This window comes from Branchiostoma belcheri, unplaced genomic scaffold, assembly GCF_001625305.1.
Source record: "Branchiostoma belcheri isolate BF01 breed outbred unplaced genomic scaffold, Haploidv18h27 scaffold133, whole genome shotgun sequence".
NCBI lineage: Eukaryota > Metazoa > Chordata > Leptocardii > Amphioxiformes > Branchiostomatidae > Branchiostoma > Branchiostoma belcheri.
The window spans coordinates 514694-532261 of NW_017802747.1; the positions used below are offsets into that span (position 1 = coordinate 514694).

At 39.0% G+C, this 17568-nt stretch overlaps 1 protein-coding gene across 1 annotated transcript in view; it reads right to left on the reverse strand.

Annotated features, from left to right (window-relative positions):
* LOC109464152 (polycystic kidney disease protein 1-like 2) overlaps nucleotides 1-17194 on the reverse strand; it is a 36216-nt gene extending 19022 nt beyond the window's left edge. The window contains exons 1-10 of the mRNA XM_019761090.1: nucleotides 17167-17194; nucleotides 16053-16226; nucleotides 14209-14482; nucleotides 13223-13413; nucleotides 12764-12896; nucleotides 11872-11959; nucleotides 9563-9709; nucleotides 1715-1913; nucleotides 884-1023; nucleotides 161-268 (exon numbers count right to left, since the gene is read on the reverse strand). Coding sequence (XP_019616649.1) covers nucleotides 161-268; nucleotides 884-1023; nucleotides 1715-1913; nucleotides 9563-9709; nucleotides 11872-11959; nucleotides 12764-12896; nucleotides 13223-13413; nucleotides 14209-14482; nucleotides 16053-16226; nucleotides 17167-17194 — 1482 coding nt within the window. The remainder of the gene's footprint in view (nucleotides 1-160; nucleotides 269-883; nucleotides 1024-1714; nucleotides 1914-9562; nucleotides 9710-11871; nucleotides 11960-12763; nucleotides 12897-13222; nucleotides 13414-14208; nucleotides 14483-16052; nucleotides 16227-17166) is intronic.
* Between the last annotated feature and the right edge of the window lie 374 nt (nucleotides 17195-17568).

Here is a 17568-nt window from a genome sequence, read left to right on the forward strand (position 1 = left end):
AATTTTGTATTGTCAAAAAAGTGGCATAATGCCCCTGAATTTAACGTAAACAAAAGTAATTTTATATAAAACAATATGTTTCACCAAACAACTTCGTGATTTGGTAAAGCCAAAAATTTCTTAATAAAGTGATATGTTGAAAAATAAGACGCAAACCAACCAGCAAAGGTTCCAGATCGAATTCAATGAATCGACCATCAGGCGATCCGAATCGCACGCGCAGACTGACGGTACCGGGTGTGAGCTCAAAAAGAGTCGTGAATGGAACCTAAAGAAAGGATTAAGTTTTAAAATCAGAAATTTTAAAGGGTAGTTCCCATATTAATGCAGTATTGTTGGATATGCAATAGATACGTAAGTTTCATTTTTTTTCATGTTTCAAAGTGTGTATTCTGTTCTCTCTTAGTGTGCATGTTTGTATATACGGGTACATGTGTCTGTCTCGTGTGTTTGGGTATGTATCTGTGCGTTTTTGTGAGTGTGATTGTTTGTGTGTGTGTATGTGTATGGGTGAGTGAGTGTGTGTGTGTGTGTGTGATAGAGAGAGAGGTGATAGAGAGAGAGGTAGTGTGTGTGTGTGAGTGTGTGTGTGTGTGATAGAGAGAGAGGTAGTGTGTGTGTGTGAGTGTGTGTGTGTGTGATAGAGAGAGAGGTAGTGTGTGTGTGTGTGTGTGTGTGTGTGTGTGTGTGTGTGTGTGTGTGTGTTTGTGTGTGTGTGTGTGTGTGTGTTTGTGTGCGCGCGCGCGTGCGTGTAATGTGAGTGTGAGTGTCAAGATCAGGCTCTCGGAGATCCCAAAACGTCAATTTTATCATGCCCTGAAATTAAATGCAGGAAGCTTCGAATTAAAGTACAAAGAAAAACGAAACTATAAAGTTAACTCACCCATCCGGTAAACGTATTTAGTATTACTTCGTTTAGTGTAGGCTCCCCGTCTCCTGGAAACGTCGCCGTGGCGATTTCAGCTAACGGCTTCAGCTCAAACGTGACCTGCGTCTCCAGCGGGCCAAATAAATCGACAAATTCTATAGAAAAAAACTAAATTAGTCACATTCGGGAAATACTTTCAAATTTCTACATTTTGCTTTATCCATTCAAAATCTTTATGTCCATGCCTATGGATTTTGGTACCTTACAAACACCGCCTGCCTGCTCTTAATAAGCTCCTTAAACTTTTGGGACTGACCCTTTTGGGAGTAGCGTTCGTGTAAGCCATCACGAAATCGCCGGCGAATGCACTTGGGTACACGGCGCCAGCGTTGACACAACCCGTCACAACAGCGCCCGAGGGTGCGGCAGACACAATGTGCGACGCATCACGACCGGCAACGCATCACGTATTTGCGGGACACGCCAGACTTGCAAACCGAGTGATGCTGCGCCGGAGCTCGATAGGCGTTCGCGACGAATCACGACCGGCAATGCATCACGAATTTGCGGGACACGCCAGACTGGCAAACCGAGTGATGCTGCACTGGAGTCAGCTATCACGAAATCACCGGCAAAGAACACGTTTGCTAAGGCCGAAACGTCTGTCACTTCTTCCCAAACACAAAGGATATCAAACATCGTTACATCAGCGTGCCGAACTTGACATATCACATATGCGAACGCTACCAATTAAAAAAATAATCTTCGTGTACGTGTGTAGGTAACAGTCCGAAAAGGCACAACTTCATCCTTTAAAATCGAGGTATTAATTGGTAATGGCCTTACCTTCACAAGTTACGCAGAACCTATCAATCAAAGCAGTACCAGCGGTCGGAAGTAGAGTACACATCCCTGATAGGTCCGGAGGGTCTCCTCCTGCAGTTGACTTCGGGTAAGGACCGGGCAGGACTTGGAATCTCCACTCCGAGATCTTCTGCCAGCCGTCAACTGTGTCGGTCAGACGGATGGTGTAATATCCCAAGTCCTAGTGCACAATGTAATTATAGTAAACGTATGACGTCTAGGCCATATTTCATAGCCTGTTAACGTTAGATCGCAACATCTGTTATGTAATAGTTAACGAGACATGTAAATATAGTACACAATGTAATTATAGTAAACGCATGGCGACTACGCCAGATCTCATAGCCTGTTAACGTTAGACCGCAACATCTGTTATGTAATAGTTAACGAGACATGTAAATATAGTACACAATGTAATTATAGTAAACGCATGGCGACTACGCCAGATCTCATAGCCTGTTAACGTTAGACCGCAACATCTGTTATGTAATAGTATGTTAACGTGACATGTAAATATAGTACACAATGCAATTATAGTAAACGCATGACGACTAGGCCAAATCTCATAGCCTGTTAACGTTAGACCGCAACATCTGTTATGTAATAGTATGTTTATCTTAAGTGTAATACATATATCTTATACAGTCTGTATCTTATACAGTCTGAAAAATCAAATCAAATCCCACGTCCTGAGACAGTATAGGGATTTTGAGGTGGCGCCTGTTTATGGGTTTGTATGTATCATGTTCTGAATAGCGAAAATTGAAAGTGGGTGGGTGGATATTTGTGTAAAAGAAAGTTTATCACACCACAAATACTTCAGCGGGAACTTGAAGGGTTGCTCCAGAAACCTCGGTCACAGATGTCCAGTTCTCAGCTGCATGTCCTGTCGGATACTCCACCAGAGTGTACTCAATGGTGCCCTGTATTTCTGAGGACGTGTCCAGCACAAGTGGCCAGCCTGCCGAAGTACTGTACTGGTTGCAATTCTCTGTACATCTGTGAGAAGTGAACCAAACAAGTTATACTATATACACGGAGAGAGAAGATAAAAAAAGAGAGGCGGCACGTGCACGCGGCGTGGCGGCAGCTGGCTACATTACACCAATAGTGGAAGCAATTTTTAATAGGTATATTGCATTTACAATATGATGATTATAACAACTTAGCAAGCCTTTAGAAAGGGTATTTGTAAGAAATTTTGTGATGGTTTTAATTAAACATCATACAAGGACGACAATTTACGGCCAAAAACCGTCTTTAACTCACATTGGCGAGACCTGTTTAGGTATATGCAGAAACATGCAGACCTGTACCTAATCAATGTAATTGTTCCTATCTGTACGTAAAATTTAGCCTACCTAGCTTAACGTGCACGCATGTATTCACATATGGATTGTCCGAAAAAAAAACTCAGGTTCTTGGGATATTCTTTTTTTTTTATTTTATTCACATGGATTTTTGAGCATTGGATAGGAAGCACTTGTTGTGCTTATGTAAATCCGCTGCTCATAAAACATAATACAAATGTAAACATAAAGATGACATAAAGTATAGCATTAACATAAAATGAAAGTGGCTGGCGCACCAATACCTAGCATAACATTATTGAGATTGGTCAAATCTTCCAGAGTGGTGGATATAGTTAAACACAATATCAAAGATACGGCAGTTGGTAGGGTAAGGGAGGCTGGGGCTACCTGTAAGAAGTAAAGTACATAATGTGGCGTCATTTACGTTGAGTGGGTCGGAAGGGAGTATGTTTTCAAGATGAAGGCAAGATATGGATAACAACATTTTGGTCCTTTCAGTATTATAACATTTGCAGTGTAATAAATAGTGTTCTGGTGTCTCGTTTGGATGCCCACATTTGCACTCGGGACTACTGATACAGTGATGCTGGAATAGGTGGTAGTTCAGCTGACTGAAACCAAGCCTGAGTCTGGTAAGGTGGGTCACATGGTGTCCGTGGCCGTGAGAGTAGTGGGGATGTCTGGGCATGCTATCAAAGCAAGACTCTAATTCATTTTCATTTGGGATATTCTTGCATAGATCCTTAAAATTCATAGATGTTCTGCTGTGAAAAATGCGGCCTTAGATCCTTACAGGGATCGGTAGTGTAACGGCCAGCCAAAATCCCATAACCTGGGAGCTAAACTCACTTTGACCAAGCGTAAAGAATTTTTTTAGTCCACGGCAAAAAAAAAACACTCTGACGTATACGTATGTAATCGCGTGGTTAAAGTCGAGAGAAGTTGAGAAAAATAATGAAAAATTATTGACTTACTCTAAGTCTAACCCCGGCCAGGTCTCGTTCGGAACGACGTGGATGACCTGGTACAGGGACGCTGTAGGGAACGACCCGGCCGTGATGTTTACGGTGACGTTCGCTATGATACCCGGAGGTCTGTCGTGCGTCATCAGGCTGGGGCTGAACGTACGCTCTCCGTTGGGGGCAGTTGGGAGCAGACAGCCTAGCATGATCTCACAGTCCGTGCCTGAAAAAATGTTTTAAGATATTTTTCGGGCCTTCAATGAAGTAACTTAAAAAAAAAAAAGAATGGATATTTTTTTTTTTCTGTGTGTCACATACACACGCACAGAACCAAGAAACATGAAAATGGTAGGGAGAATCACACTCTTACGCATTCTCTCATACACACACATGTACAATTACACAAATGCGTATTCACAAACACACACACATGTCGTTCGTCCGTCAGGTTGACGAGGACCGCTACACATGTACACACTTACGCACGCATTATAACGCACACAGAGATGCACACATGCATACAGCACAATCATACACACGCATTCACTGCCACACAAACACACACGAAATCAGTATATGCCTTACCTGGTAGGCTTAGTAAAGCTGCTTCATTCGTGTACACCTCAAATTCACAGAAATTTATGATATGTCCGGACGAGGTGACTGAAATGCCAGCATACCGGCCTAAGACACCACCAACAATGACTTCATAGATCAGTTTCAGCTCAACATATTCCAAGTTTCCGACTATCTGATTATCGAGGAGTGTAGGAGAGTTGCCAACGTGGATGTTTGTGGTGTCGATTCTGTCTGCACAGCAGTCTAAACGGTTGTACACGACGACCCTGTAAAGGTATAATATTGTGGCCCTGATTTGCAACTTCAAAGAGCTTTTAAAGATCTATAGGATACCGTGGACCGATTACCGCGGACCGATTGATATATCATCAGACACATGGATGTCCCGAACTCTGTATTTCTTTACCCCTTGTCTTGCTGGCATTTTTACACAATATTTTCAACTAGAATTCCGAGATCTCATACCTCCATGAAATATGATCTTGATATGTAAATGTAAATTTCTTCTTTAATTGTTCAAATGACCTCGCCATTAACATGATATATGCATCGTGATGTATGTTAACTTTTGATTAACTTACAGATGTCCCAAGTATGGCATTCTCATCATTCACCATTACGAAATCATAGAATTTTCACATTAATTATGCAAATTAGGTCATCATTTGCATAATTAGTATCTGTTGAAGTTCCGCCTGCCATAGGCTACATAGTATAATGTAAAACACTGTAATTATAGAATTTCCTCATTAATTATGCAAATAAAGTCCTCATTTGCATAATTTGCATTTAATTATGTACATCTCTCTCTCAGCTACCTACACACCAAAAATAATGAAAATATGTTGTTCCTGTCTGGACTTATTGGCTTTTAAACATTTCGCCAGAAAGTGCCCTGCAGTTCCAGAACAAGCAGCTAGGGGGCCCAAACTCATATGACTTCTTCCCAAGCACGAGAGCTACCTTCCATCAAAATTTCATGACCCTAGCATGTCCAGATCGCGAGATATCAAAACCGGAAGTTGCGCTGCAGTACCAAGGGAAGCCACTAGGGGGACCAAAATCTCATCATTTCCAGTTTTTGTCACACCCTACCAACACACCAAGTATGAAACCAATCCATCCAGGCGTTCTTGAGTTATCTTGTTGACCAACAGACAGACGGAAGGACGGACGGACGAACGGACGGACAGATAAACGCAACTGAAAATATAACCTCCATGACACATTTCATGGAGGTAATAATTTGTCTAATGTCTTAACCCTACCTAGACCGGGCTTTTTTTGGCATGGGGGGACCGGGGGGGGGGACTCTGTTGCCCCCCCTCAGAACTCGCGAACGGTATGTCGTATGACCACCAAATTTTCAGAGGATGGTGTACTAGTGAAAATGTATCATATCTATGTGATATATTTATGTCGTTATGACGTAATATGACGTCATTATGACGTCATTAATGTGATTTTATTGGCCAAAACCGTCTAGAGTGGTTTTTCCCTAAAAACTAAATGGTATTCAATATAACTGTACCAAAAGTGTTTATGACAGAATATTAGGGTGTGCTAAGTCTTATGTTGCCCATAGCAACACCGATGACGTCATAAAATGACGTCATACATATTTAAGATATTCCGCCATCTTGGATCATCAAACTTGAATTTACAAAAATAGTTTTTTTTTTTCATGATAAAGCCTAAAATACATGGTAAACATACTAAAGACCTTCATTTAAACCTTTTTTGGAAAAAGAAATGGAAGTATTGATGAATTTTTAATGAAAATAATCTGGATATGATATGTTCTATAACCTGTTCTAATGATATGGTCTGCCATCTAGGATTTTGGCCAATGACGTCATCAAATTAGCATAAATTATGCATATTTAATGACAAAATTTACATAAGAATATATGGGATGTTATTAATATTAGAAACCATGAGTAACATGACATAAAAATTCTCTTGTTGAAACAAAAAGTACTAAATCTAGCAAAAAATGCCTGCCAGAAACCCGTTGCCATGGCAACACAAAAAATTATAAACTTATTCCAATGATAGAGAACTGTTGCCAACAATATTCTAGGAAAAGTCACTAAGTTTGGCCGTTCTACGGCTAGCCGTTCAGACGCTAGGTGACATCAAAGTTGGCGCGGGCACTTTTACGCCCCCCCCCCCCGGACTAGGTAGGGTTAATTAGATCAGAGACCCTCACTTTTTTGTCCTGCGGTGGAAAATTACTTCCGCATTTTTTACGTTTCGCTGCGGTGTGATGCGTTGAACGAGAAACTCCCCCAATTGCACCTATACAGAGTTCTACATAGATACTGAATGTGCAAAACAACAATTGTTTGACTCCGCAAGTCAAGGGGTTAACTTATAAGAGACTCCTGATACCCAAAAAGATCAAACACAAATAAGATGTCATTGTGTATGTATTTTGTACCATGTATATGTTTAAAAATATGTCATTAGAAGTTTGAATGATGCAGACTTTATCTTGTTGATTATATTTTGTATGATCTCTTCCTTTATGACTTTCCTAAAATCGGCTTTCATGACGATTTGGGGTTTTATTAATGAGATGTTGCAAGTTGCAAACCCATGCCCGAAGGCTAATTACAAGTTGCAAACATAAAATAACATGTTTTTTTTTTAACCGAATTTAACGTCATTTTTCCCCAACCGGGGGTTAGACGTGCTTGCACCAGGTACAAGTCTTTTTTTTTTTTTTAAGCAAGATTTTTACGGCTGGATGCTCTTCCTAACGCCAACCCAAACCCTAGTAGGGCCCAGGAACCCTCTAACTGAGGGGGGAAATGTGTGTTAAGTCCGGACATGTCTGGGTCCAACCCCGGGGATTGAACCTGGGTCTTCTCGCTTGACAGTCGGACGCTCTATCCACTACACCATACAGACGCCAATGTTAATAAAGTATTATTCAAACAAACAAACAAACAAACAAGCAAACAAACAGCTGGAATTATCTCTTCGGGTGTACGGAGAATATAGTTACATGCATGGCTGTAATGGATGTTACCTTTCGATTGGATACTGGGCACCAAGGTCTACCATCCACCAGGGGTTGGCGTTCCAGGAGGTGTGCATGCATGACAGAGAGCGCCAGTGTCCGCCTCCATTATTCCCGTCGACTGCTCTTTCAGGTACTCCACCATAAGCGACGCTACTGGACGTTGCTTTCTTATTACAGCCAGCAATGTTGATCTTTGAAGCATTAAGGGCTACAAAAGAACGATAATGGTATTTAGTACAATACGGCAGTTCTGGCAGTTATGATCTCCTACAACTTCGTACGACAGAAGTTCATGTCGTTTGTATTTTGTGTTGATTTTCTTTGCCCAAAACAAACAATATAGTAAAATATGACTAGAAAGGTAACATTTGCAAGGGAATGAATAATGTTTACCTTCGCATATGGTCTGCTCTGTTAACTCTTACTCAAACACATTCACATATATGGTAACAGCAGTCTAAATCCCTCCTGCTATGAAATTGCAACATGATGTAACCAAACACTAGTTACCATAGCAACAGACACAACATTAGTTTAGGTCAGAGGTCACTATTTGGGAAAGTAGAAAGAAGAGGAAGAAGAAATTGAGCAAAAAAACGATATCCGCTGTTGTCAATTGACAATGCAATCTTTTCTAATCCCAAAACTAGAACCGAGTATAACTGATGTCGAGCTAGGTTAGTTCAAATACACTCAATGAAATAAGGTCCATCCCCCAACAAATGAAACTACAGTGTCTTACGGAGATTGACTTCGTATTTGCAATTCCATTCGTAGAGAAATCCTCCTGAACTAAGAATCCCATCGGGGTCATACGAGAGCGCAGCGTTTACAGTCAGGTCACTGGTTGTGTCTACCGTTCGCTGAACAGGACCGACTGTGTAGGTTACCGGCATGCTGGCAACTTCTACCCACGTCTGCACTGATGCGATGGAAACATGGCCACTTCCTGGTACAATCAATGTGGCTTGAAACTGTGGAAAAATTCATCCGTGTTAAAACGTATTTTTATTAACAATCAGTATCATTCATGCTCTTTGGGATATTTGCAAATATTTACAAAAATATCAAAACAGTGTTCGTTGTTAAGATACGACTTTTGAATGTTGTAAAAAGTACGATAATTAAAAAAATGTTAAGACATTAATGGAAATTTGCCATATAGACTTTATTTTATAAAGGTTAATTCCTTGAACATACTATCTTGTTCATTGGACAGATGTTTACAATAAGGCCACAACAAGTGAATCTACTATACTTATATAAATTTTGAGATCATGAACCTTAATAAACAAGATTTTATTTCAAATTTTGATTAGCGGCAATTTTACATTCAAAGAAATGAAATACAAAACTGCAAAAAATTAAAAGTAAACGACAGACCATAAATCAGAACCTTGTCTTGCCTGCTTTCTTCACATTTACCTGTCATCATAAGTTTTGGCTTGGCAACAGACACATTTACCCATTTTCCATTGGTCAAAATGCAGTCAACAAATGGCAACATTTTTTTTCAAAATATAACGAAAATTAATTCGCACGCTGACGTTATACATTAAAGAACTTGCCTTGGCCTTATTGCGACAACCTGGGGGGGGGGGGTACAATTTGCACACAAAGGTAGGCGCTGTCTAAATCTGATAAGAATGCTCCAAAACGTTCATCAGTCAACCTTCTGTTAATTTTCCTGGGTAGCAGACCCCGCGGGTTTCAGTGTGTAATTAGTACTATACCACTCTTCTCGACACACCGGTCTCCCCTACAACTACTTACACCAAACTACCACGGGCTCAACTCCCCCGCAGAGGTAATTAAAATAGGCGGGCGAAGGGCTATTGGCTGCCGAACGAACACGGCTAACGGCTCGATAATACTCTGGCACCCAAGGTATTGGTTAATTGGTAGTCGAGGGGGACGTTTTAAAGGTGTTACAGGGTTTACGTACCTGCACCATGTAGAACCCAAGAGGTAAGGTCCGTGGTGGGAGGGTAAAATGTAAGTTGTTCTGCGGCACGCCTTCGGGTAAAATGTCGTCCAGTGATGGCCCGGATGTTACTGGTCCTTCTCCTCGTAATGTCCAGTATAAGCTGACCTGAAGAAAGGACGTTAAATTATATAGCCTACCAACTTGAAGCTAGCTGTTATACTCCCAATTTTATTAATTTTGTGGTTAGGCAGAAGTTAAAAGTTAAGAGTTAAAGGTTTAGCAAAAAAAAAAACTTCTAGTACAAATAATACACGACCATAGAATGAGGATACTCTAAATATGACGTTTTACGAAATGCAAGGTATTAAACAATGCCTTTCTTTAGTAGAACACATTTCAAGAGAGAAAAAAAAGATTAGAATATATTTACAGCTTTTACAATAAGAACATGTAATCATGTAATGAATACAAATAGAGAAACCAACAAATTACCCCGCCCAATTTAACCCTACCTAGACCGGGGGGGGGCTAAAAGTGCCCGCGGCAACTTTGATGTCACCTAGCGTCTGAACGACTAGCCGTAGAACGACCAAACTTGGTGACTTTTCCTAAAATATTGTTGGCAACAATTCTCTATCATTGGAATAAGATAATAATTTTTTGTGTTGCCATGGCAACGGGTTTCTGACAGGCATTTTTTGCTAAATTTAGTACTTTTTGTTTCAACAATAGAATTTTATGGGTTTTATGTCAAGTTACTCATGGTTTCTAATATTAATAACATCCCATATAATTTTATGTAAATTTTATCATTAAATATGCATAATTTATGCTAATTTGATGACGTCATTGGCCAAAATCCAAGATGGCTGACTATATCATTAGTACAGGTATATACGGGTTATTTTCATTAAAATTTCATCAATACTTCCATTTCTTTTTACAAAAAAGGTTTGAATGAAGGTGTTTAATATGTTAACAATGTATTTTAGGCTTTATCATGAAAAAAAACTATTTTTGAAAATTCAAGATTGATGATCCAAGATGGCGGATATCTTAAATATGCATGACGTCATTTTATGACGTCACCGGTGTTGCCATGGGCAACATAAGACTTAGTACACCCTAATATTCTGTCATAAACACTTTTGGTAAAGTTATGTTGTATACCAGGGAGGTTTTCAGGGAAAAACCTATTTAGACGGTTTTTCGCCAATAAAATCACATTAATGACGTCATAATGACGTCATATTACGTCATAACGACATAAAAATTGTAGATATGATAAATTTTCACTAGTACACCATTCTCTGAAAATTTAGTGGTCATACGACATACCGTTCGCGAGTTCTTAGGGGGGGTCAAAAGAGCCCCCCCCCGGTCCCCCCATGTCAAAAAAAGCCCGGTCTAGGTAGGGTTAAACAAGTTAATACACGTTTATTTATATGCTAGACTTTATTGTTTAGTGAAATGAATGTATTTTTTTTATTTCTATTTTGGTGACAGTTTGTGATTTACCTTACAAAAAATCGATACTTTGCAGGACGTAAATGAAACTTACATACAAAAGTCTTCTTTCGGAATATGAATAGTCCCTGTTATTGGTTGCTTTATTGTAATATTAAATTCTGAACTTTTAATCTTTAAAGATATTTCTAAAAGATGACTTTATTTGAATAAGTTAAGTTATTAGCTTTTATTTTAATTACAGCAGTTAAGATCAAATTTAAAAGTTTTTGCTATGATTTAGTCCGATTTAGTAATACGGATGACACTATCTTATTGTTATCGAACTGAGTGTGCAACAGCAGCATAAAGAAAGGATGGGCAAAACGTTGCCTTCATTTTGAAATCTATGTGGTCAACAATATGTAAACGTGGAACTTTTTTGTTCTTGTAAATTTTATAGTGAAATTAAAATAAAGTACAGACGCAAACGTTTTTTTTTTCTTTAACCGGATAAATTGATGTTATGGATGTCAAAAATATAAAAAAAGACAGCACTATAAACCTTCACATACAGAAATACTGCAGCATGGAACTCTCTACCACATGGGTTACAAATAGTGTCATCACATGAAAAGTTCAAACAAGGCCTACTAAAGCACATGAGGGACATGGATAAGTGAGGAAAATATGATGTTAGATATTTGTTTCTTTTAAATCACTATGTAATATGAATGTATATGTAATTGTATGCTGACTCTCTCCTGGAAGAATAGAACCCTTCGGTGGACAGCTAAATGAGATTTTTTTTCCTCAATAAACCTCAATATCATCCATATTAAAAGTGTGTCAGTGTGGCCTAATTATGAAGTTCTACTAACATTGTAATCATTATGAGGGCATTCAACAGACAGCAAGCCGTGGAGAATGACGTTGCCCGTCCGATGCACCGGAAGGGCGTCGTTTTTACTATAGTTGAAAAACAAACAAACAAATTACGATTCAGAGTTAAGACATGTGCCCGGACTTGTATAAAATTGGACAGCCTTATAACAGAAACAAAGGGTTGCAAAGTAGCTTTTATAAGGCTTTAGAAGGGGTTGCAAAGAGTAGATTACTAGGGAGAGAAAAAATTCCTTAAGGCGCGGTCACATTTTCCAACCCGGGGCCCGGCCGGGTAGTCGTATTCAACGAAAATTATGATATAAAACATCAAAACACAAAAAAGTTCTAGAAAATTAACCATGAGAACAAATTGTTTATTTTTTTGTTTACGCAAACAACCCGGCTAGGCCCGGATTGTACAGTTGACCGGGCCTTTAGCGGCCCCACTCCCTTGGTCCTTGGTATGTTAAGTGTCAATTTACACTCCGAAAGGAAAACAGCATCGGTGGAGACCTAAAACTATACTTAGAACACAGTGCTTAAGGTGGGTGGGTAGAAACTTGGACTCCTAACAAGGATGAGAATGGAATCAACAGCAAGTAAAAACTAAAAACTCTAAAGGGCCCGTTTCTGGTCATCCAAAGTAAAATAAGTTGTTGCTGATGAAAATGTTAAAGATAAATTTGATAGATACACATACTTCAATCAACATCATTCAGACTATGCTGCAAGAAGTGTGTAGTAAATATTTGAATTTTTAAACTACTGTAATGTAAAACATTTTCTGACAGGATCATAGGCAGGTAAACAGGCATAATCAACAGTTTATCAATGTCATGAAATGACATATAAACAGGGGTATGGTTGAATAAATTAATTTATAATTACTCGCGAATCCGTTCATGAATATCAACGATGGCATAACACTGCTGGTCAGCAGGGGGAGCTTTTTTCCCAGCTGCTTCATTCAAGACGCAGCCGGTATGGACCACAGCACACGGCTCGGCTAGGAGTGGTTGATCTAGGCAATGGGTGCAAAAGATGCAGAATTTTTTTCGTTAATTTGAAGCAATGGGATTACTAGTAATATCTACTCAATTATATATGTTTCTTTCAAAACTCTGCCATCCTAAAACTGAATTAATGTGGCCTCAATATAATAAAAAACGGACAGTGCACATATAAAATGGTGGATGGATGGATGAGGAAATATTTCAGCTTAAAAAGCAAAGTACAAAGTATGAGCCACCACTGACAAATTAGTAGTATTTTTATTTTATTTTATAATTTTTTAGCATTTAGCATTTAGCATTTAGCAGTTGATGCATTGACCTTGAGTTTAAATACCTGTGCCGTACAGAGAAATCTCCCGAATTCTCGGTCCCTCCTCGCTGCTTGTGTTGACTGTGAGCTTCAGGAATTGTGCTTCAGTGTAAATGTCAAAGGTTTGCGGAGAAGACATCCCGGTCTGCACCCCGTCAAAGCTGTCAGCATACTCCCAAACATACTCATCATCACCGAGAGAGCTGTTGAGAGAGCTGGTGAAAACAACACAGGGCTCGAAATTCATGTTTGGGAATAGGTGCGCTGGTGCACCCAACCTAAAAATTGGGTGCAAAAAAATAAGGTGCACCAAATAAAATAAAATAAGTAGAATGTCTTTAAAAACTATGATTATGTTTCATTTTAAGTAAAGTACTATATCAAGTATTGTATTATTTTTTCTGACACTTAGATGTTTAGAATATGCTGTAACTACTATATACTCAATATCTTTACATACATTAAACCTATGAAAAAATCTTGGTGCACAGCTCCAAATTTGGGTGCACTAAGGTGCACATGCACCTAGTATTTCGAGCCCTGCAACATAGAAATTTTGAATAAGAGAAAATAAATAGACATCACATTTTTTCTACAAAGAAAAAATAGCCTGAGAAGCTTTCAGACGACTTCTGCCATCTTCAGCTCTGAGAGGTTGTCTTGTCAATGGTCAGAGTCATGAATCATTACAGACATACAGTGGTAACAATATTCCAAATTTTGAATTTGTAAAAAAAAAGTGCCAAATCTATTGAGAGCGCATTGTATTCATCCTATTGGGATTTTTTAAAAATATATATTGTATACATATAACAAGTTTAAAACGAATAAGACGAATAGAGTTTGTTCTAGAAGGTGATAGTTTCACCTGGTATGTTTGCAGTGTTCAAAATAACAGCATGGTTTCAAAAAAAGTGTTTCATAATTTTGTGCAAGGACTAATGTCACATTGCACAATAAAAGAGTAATATTTACATGCATTTTAAGTTTCTAAAATAAAGAATAATTACCTTTCTAACAGAAAGCTTTTGACGTCGTGCACAGTATCTCCGTAATTAACGATCCCAATCCGGTAGATCTTCCACACCTTCTGCAGATCCAGGATGACCCAGTGTCGGTACCCGGTCGGTTCGTACAGCGGCTCCCAGAAGGTTCCCAGTCCGCCGTCGAACGCGTTGTTTGCTTTATCCACGGTATAGAGGCAGACGTAACTGGTGCAAAATCTCCCTCCACTTTCCCCCACTGCCCACCCTGGGTCGATGTCCAGCCAAACATGCTGATGAACTGAAAAAAAAGAACAAATAATACTGGAGGCCGACATTTGCTCAAGAGCAAATGCATCATGGCTTCACCACATACCTCGTACCAAAAATAGACCTATTCGCCTCCCACACAAATGGATTGTTCCTAAATCACGCCTATTCAAAATGTGAAGTGTTCTATGCCCCCCCATACAGCCATGGAATCTTAGAATGCCTTTTGCTGTTAAAATATATGGAAATTGACAGTATCAATGCCTGTCTGTATCTGCTTGAAAGGCAAGCCACTGTGTATCTCCTCTAAGATTACCTGCCGATGCCACCATGTATCTGCTTGGAGATTGCTAATGTCATCAGGTTATTTGGTTCGCAAAATGGAATCGGGGTAGAATGAGAAACACAAGGAAAAATAACGTTTTTTCATCAATATAAATATGGTGTAGTGAAGCCATAAAAAGTTGTTAATAAATACCCTCGAAATATTGGTCTCTAAGACAACTATTTTCCTAGGGAAGATGTGGATTTTAAAAATCCTAAGCTTTCGAAAACGTTTTGTTACATGCTTTTATAATAATACCACGGCCCCATGTTGTGCATGAATCGGTATTTGCACGGTAAATATAACGTCCTTGAGAAAGAAAACCATTTATTAATGCTCTATTTATGGAAGACAAATGTCATCATTCATCAGAATCAACACACACCTTACCTGTATTGTGCTTTCATGTATTAAAAATGACTTAAAATAGCCATACTCTTTGTTATTGAAAGAATATCCATTTTCTCATACCTTTTTTACTACAATTCCCATAATGATGCTTATTTATCAATTAAAAAAGTAAATTATAAGGCTACATATTGACATGTCACAACCCATGCATCGTACATATAGGACTATGTGTGACAAAAATGTCCAAAACGAAAGAAATTTTTTGAAAGGATAAAAGATATATTTTACTGTTTATAAAAATAATTCTCTACTGGTATACGGACTGTATACGTTTTTAGCTTTTACAACAAAAAAAGGATCGAAAACATTTACTAGTAACATATGAAAATAAACAAATAATATTTAGAGGTAAATTTCGTCAAATTGAAATGAAATTATTGTCTTAACATTTCGAGCCCTGGGGTATGTTTGACTCTCCATGCTTCCAGGTTTGAACCAGTTGTGCAGACATGTCATATCGCCCGAAAGTGTGTATTGTGTTATTCATACAGGCGTAAAGAATCATTACAGTATTCAAGATCACCCAAGGATACGACAGTAGCTTCGCTACATGTTACATGTCCACAAAAAATGATAGCGGACATGTATTGTCCAGAAAACTACTTATATCTATAAAAATGTGTTTTTTTTTTAAATCTGTTGCGAGTCACTAAGGCAGAAGGGCTTGTTTTGCCGCTTTATTGTAAATGACCGCAGGTGACCCAGAAATGGAACTCGGGTTCGATTCGAATTGCCCAGATCGAACACTATTATGAAATGTAGGATCTTTGCAGCCCAAATGTTACCACCCTGCAAAGGCATACACATAAACCCACCTATAAACGATACCTCCACACCCCGAAGTTCTAAATACCCTTAAACTCACCAAAACAGTCCCATGTTTTGTCATCTGGTCCACACGCACACACCGTGCAGGTGTCTCCAGGGTTGGTACTGGAGACTCGAGTTCCCTCCGAGCAGCCGCACACTTTCACATCCGGCGGTGGACGGCAGGGGTTCAACTCCGTCCCAAACACTATCAACACCGCTACTAACAGCGCTGTGGTAAAAGAATGTTGAATTTAACGATGATATTGATCGTTTTATTATGCAAACATTGGGGAATACAGTAGTAATACTTTCATAGCAAAAATGGTGATGGAAAAATATCATTACATGCTTTGTTCTCAAAACGCGGGGTGAGAAAAACAGTTTATTTTGTAAATGTGCTATTGCTGAATAAATCGAATGCCTGTGGAGAAAGGTAGAAATGGCAGCTATCCAAGACAAGTCTCTGTCCTGTACCCTGGGAATAACTGAACTTCGTAGTTACCCTATAGATTCTCTCTCTCTCTCTCTCTCTCTCTCTCTCTCTCTCTCCCTTTATCTCTCTCTCAACACACTCACGCTAACACACACACACACACACACAGGCACACAAACACACACACATGCAAACATCTACACGAACAACATGCCAACATCAATAAAATCAACCACGATGACCCTACATTTTACACACAGAAAGGACTACGTCAGGTTTGTAAAATAGGGTTACAACTCTGTATGGACCAAAAAACTACAAATAAGGTTATTAGGGCTGTCATAAGAGTAATTTTTCGCTTCATTGAAAAAAGTCCGGCGATAGTCTATTTGAGACAGAAAATGTAAACATTTACAAGAAGCGCCATGAGAAAGAGAGAGAGAGAGAGAGAGAGAGAGAGAGAGAGGTGGACTCAAATCATTGCATGTACTGAAACATATACACCATGTAACCAACTACCCAAAAATAATACAAATCGGAAGATCAAACATGGAAACACAGTGTGAGGAGAGGTCCCTACATTGATACACACTTCTAAACATGGTTTCAGGCGCATACAAGTTTTTTCCCCAAACCCTCTTTTTTTTTTGTAATATCTTCTATTCTAGCATACATCATAGCATTATAAAAATACAATCTTGTGACTTTTATACTTATTTCTACATGCTTAACTAACCTGCAACCAGCATCAGGAATTTTTCCATCTTGCCTTCGCCGTTTCCTTGCGTGTTCTGAGGAAAGAAGTGCAGGGTTTTTATTGGTGTTGTTTTGTCAAATTGCCCACCGAGTGTCCTTCGAGCATGCAATTTTCCTAAGTGACTTGCATCTAGGTACAAAAGGTTAACCCATAATCTATAATTGCTACAAGCGCTCTTACACGATGTGCTCTTTCACAAAAGAATGATAGATATTACTTTTTTAAATGGATAGTAGCATGACAAATCCTAGATCTGTAATGTGTCACCCTAAAGCCACTCTAACTTTACCTTGTTGTTTTTATACTGTTTTTAATATATGGCTATTGGACTGATTTAACTTATTTTTTAATGTTCTTGACGGTATTGTAGTTTTGCGACGA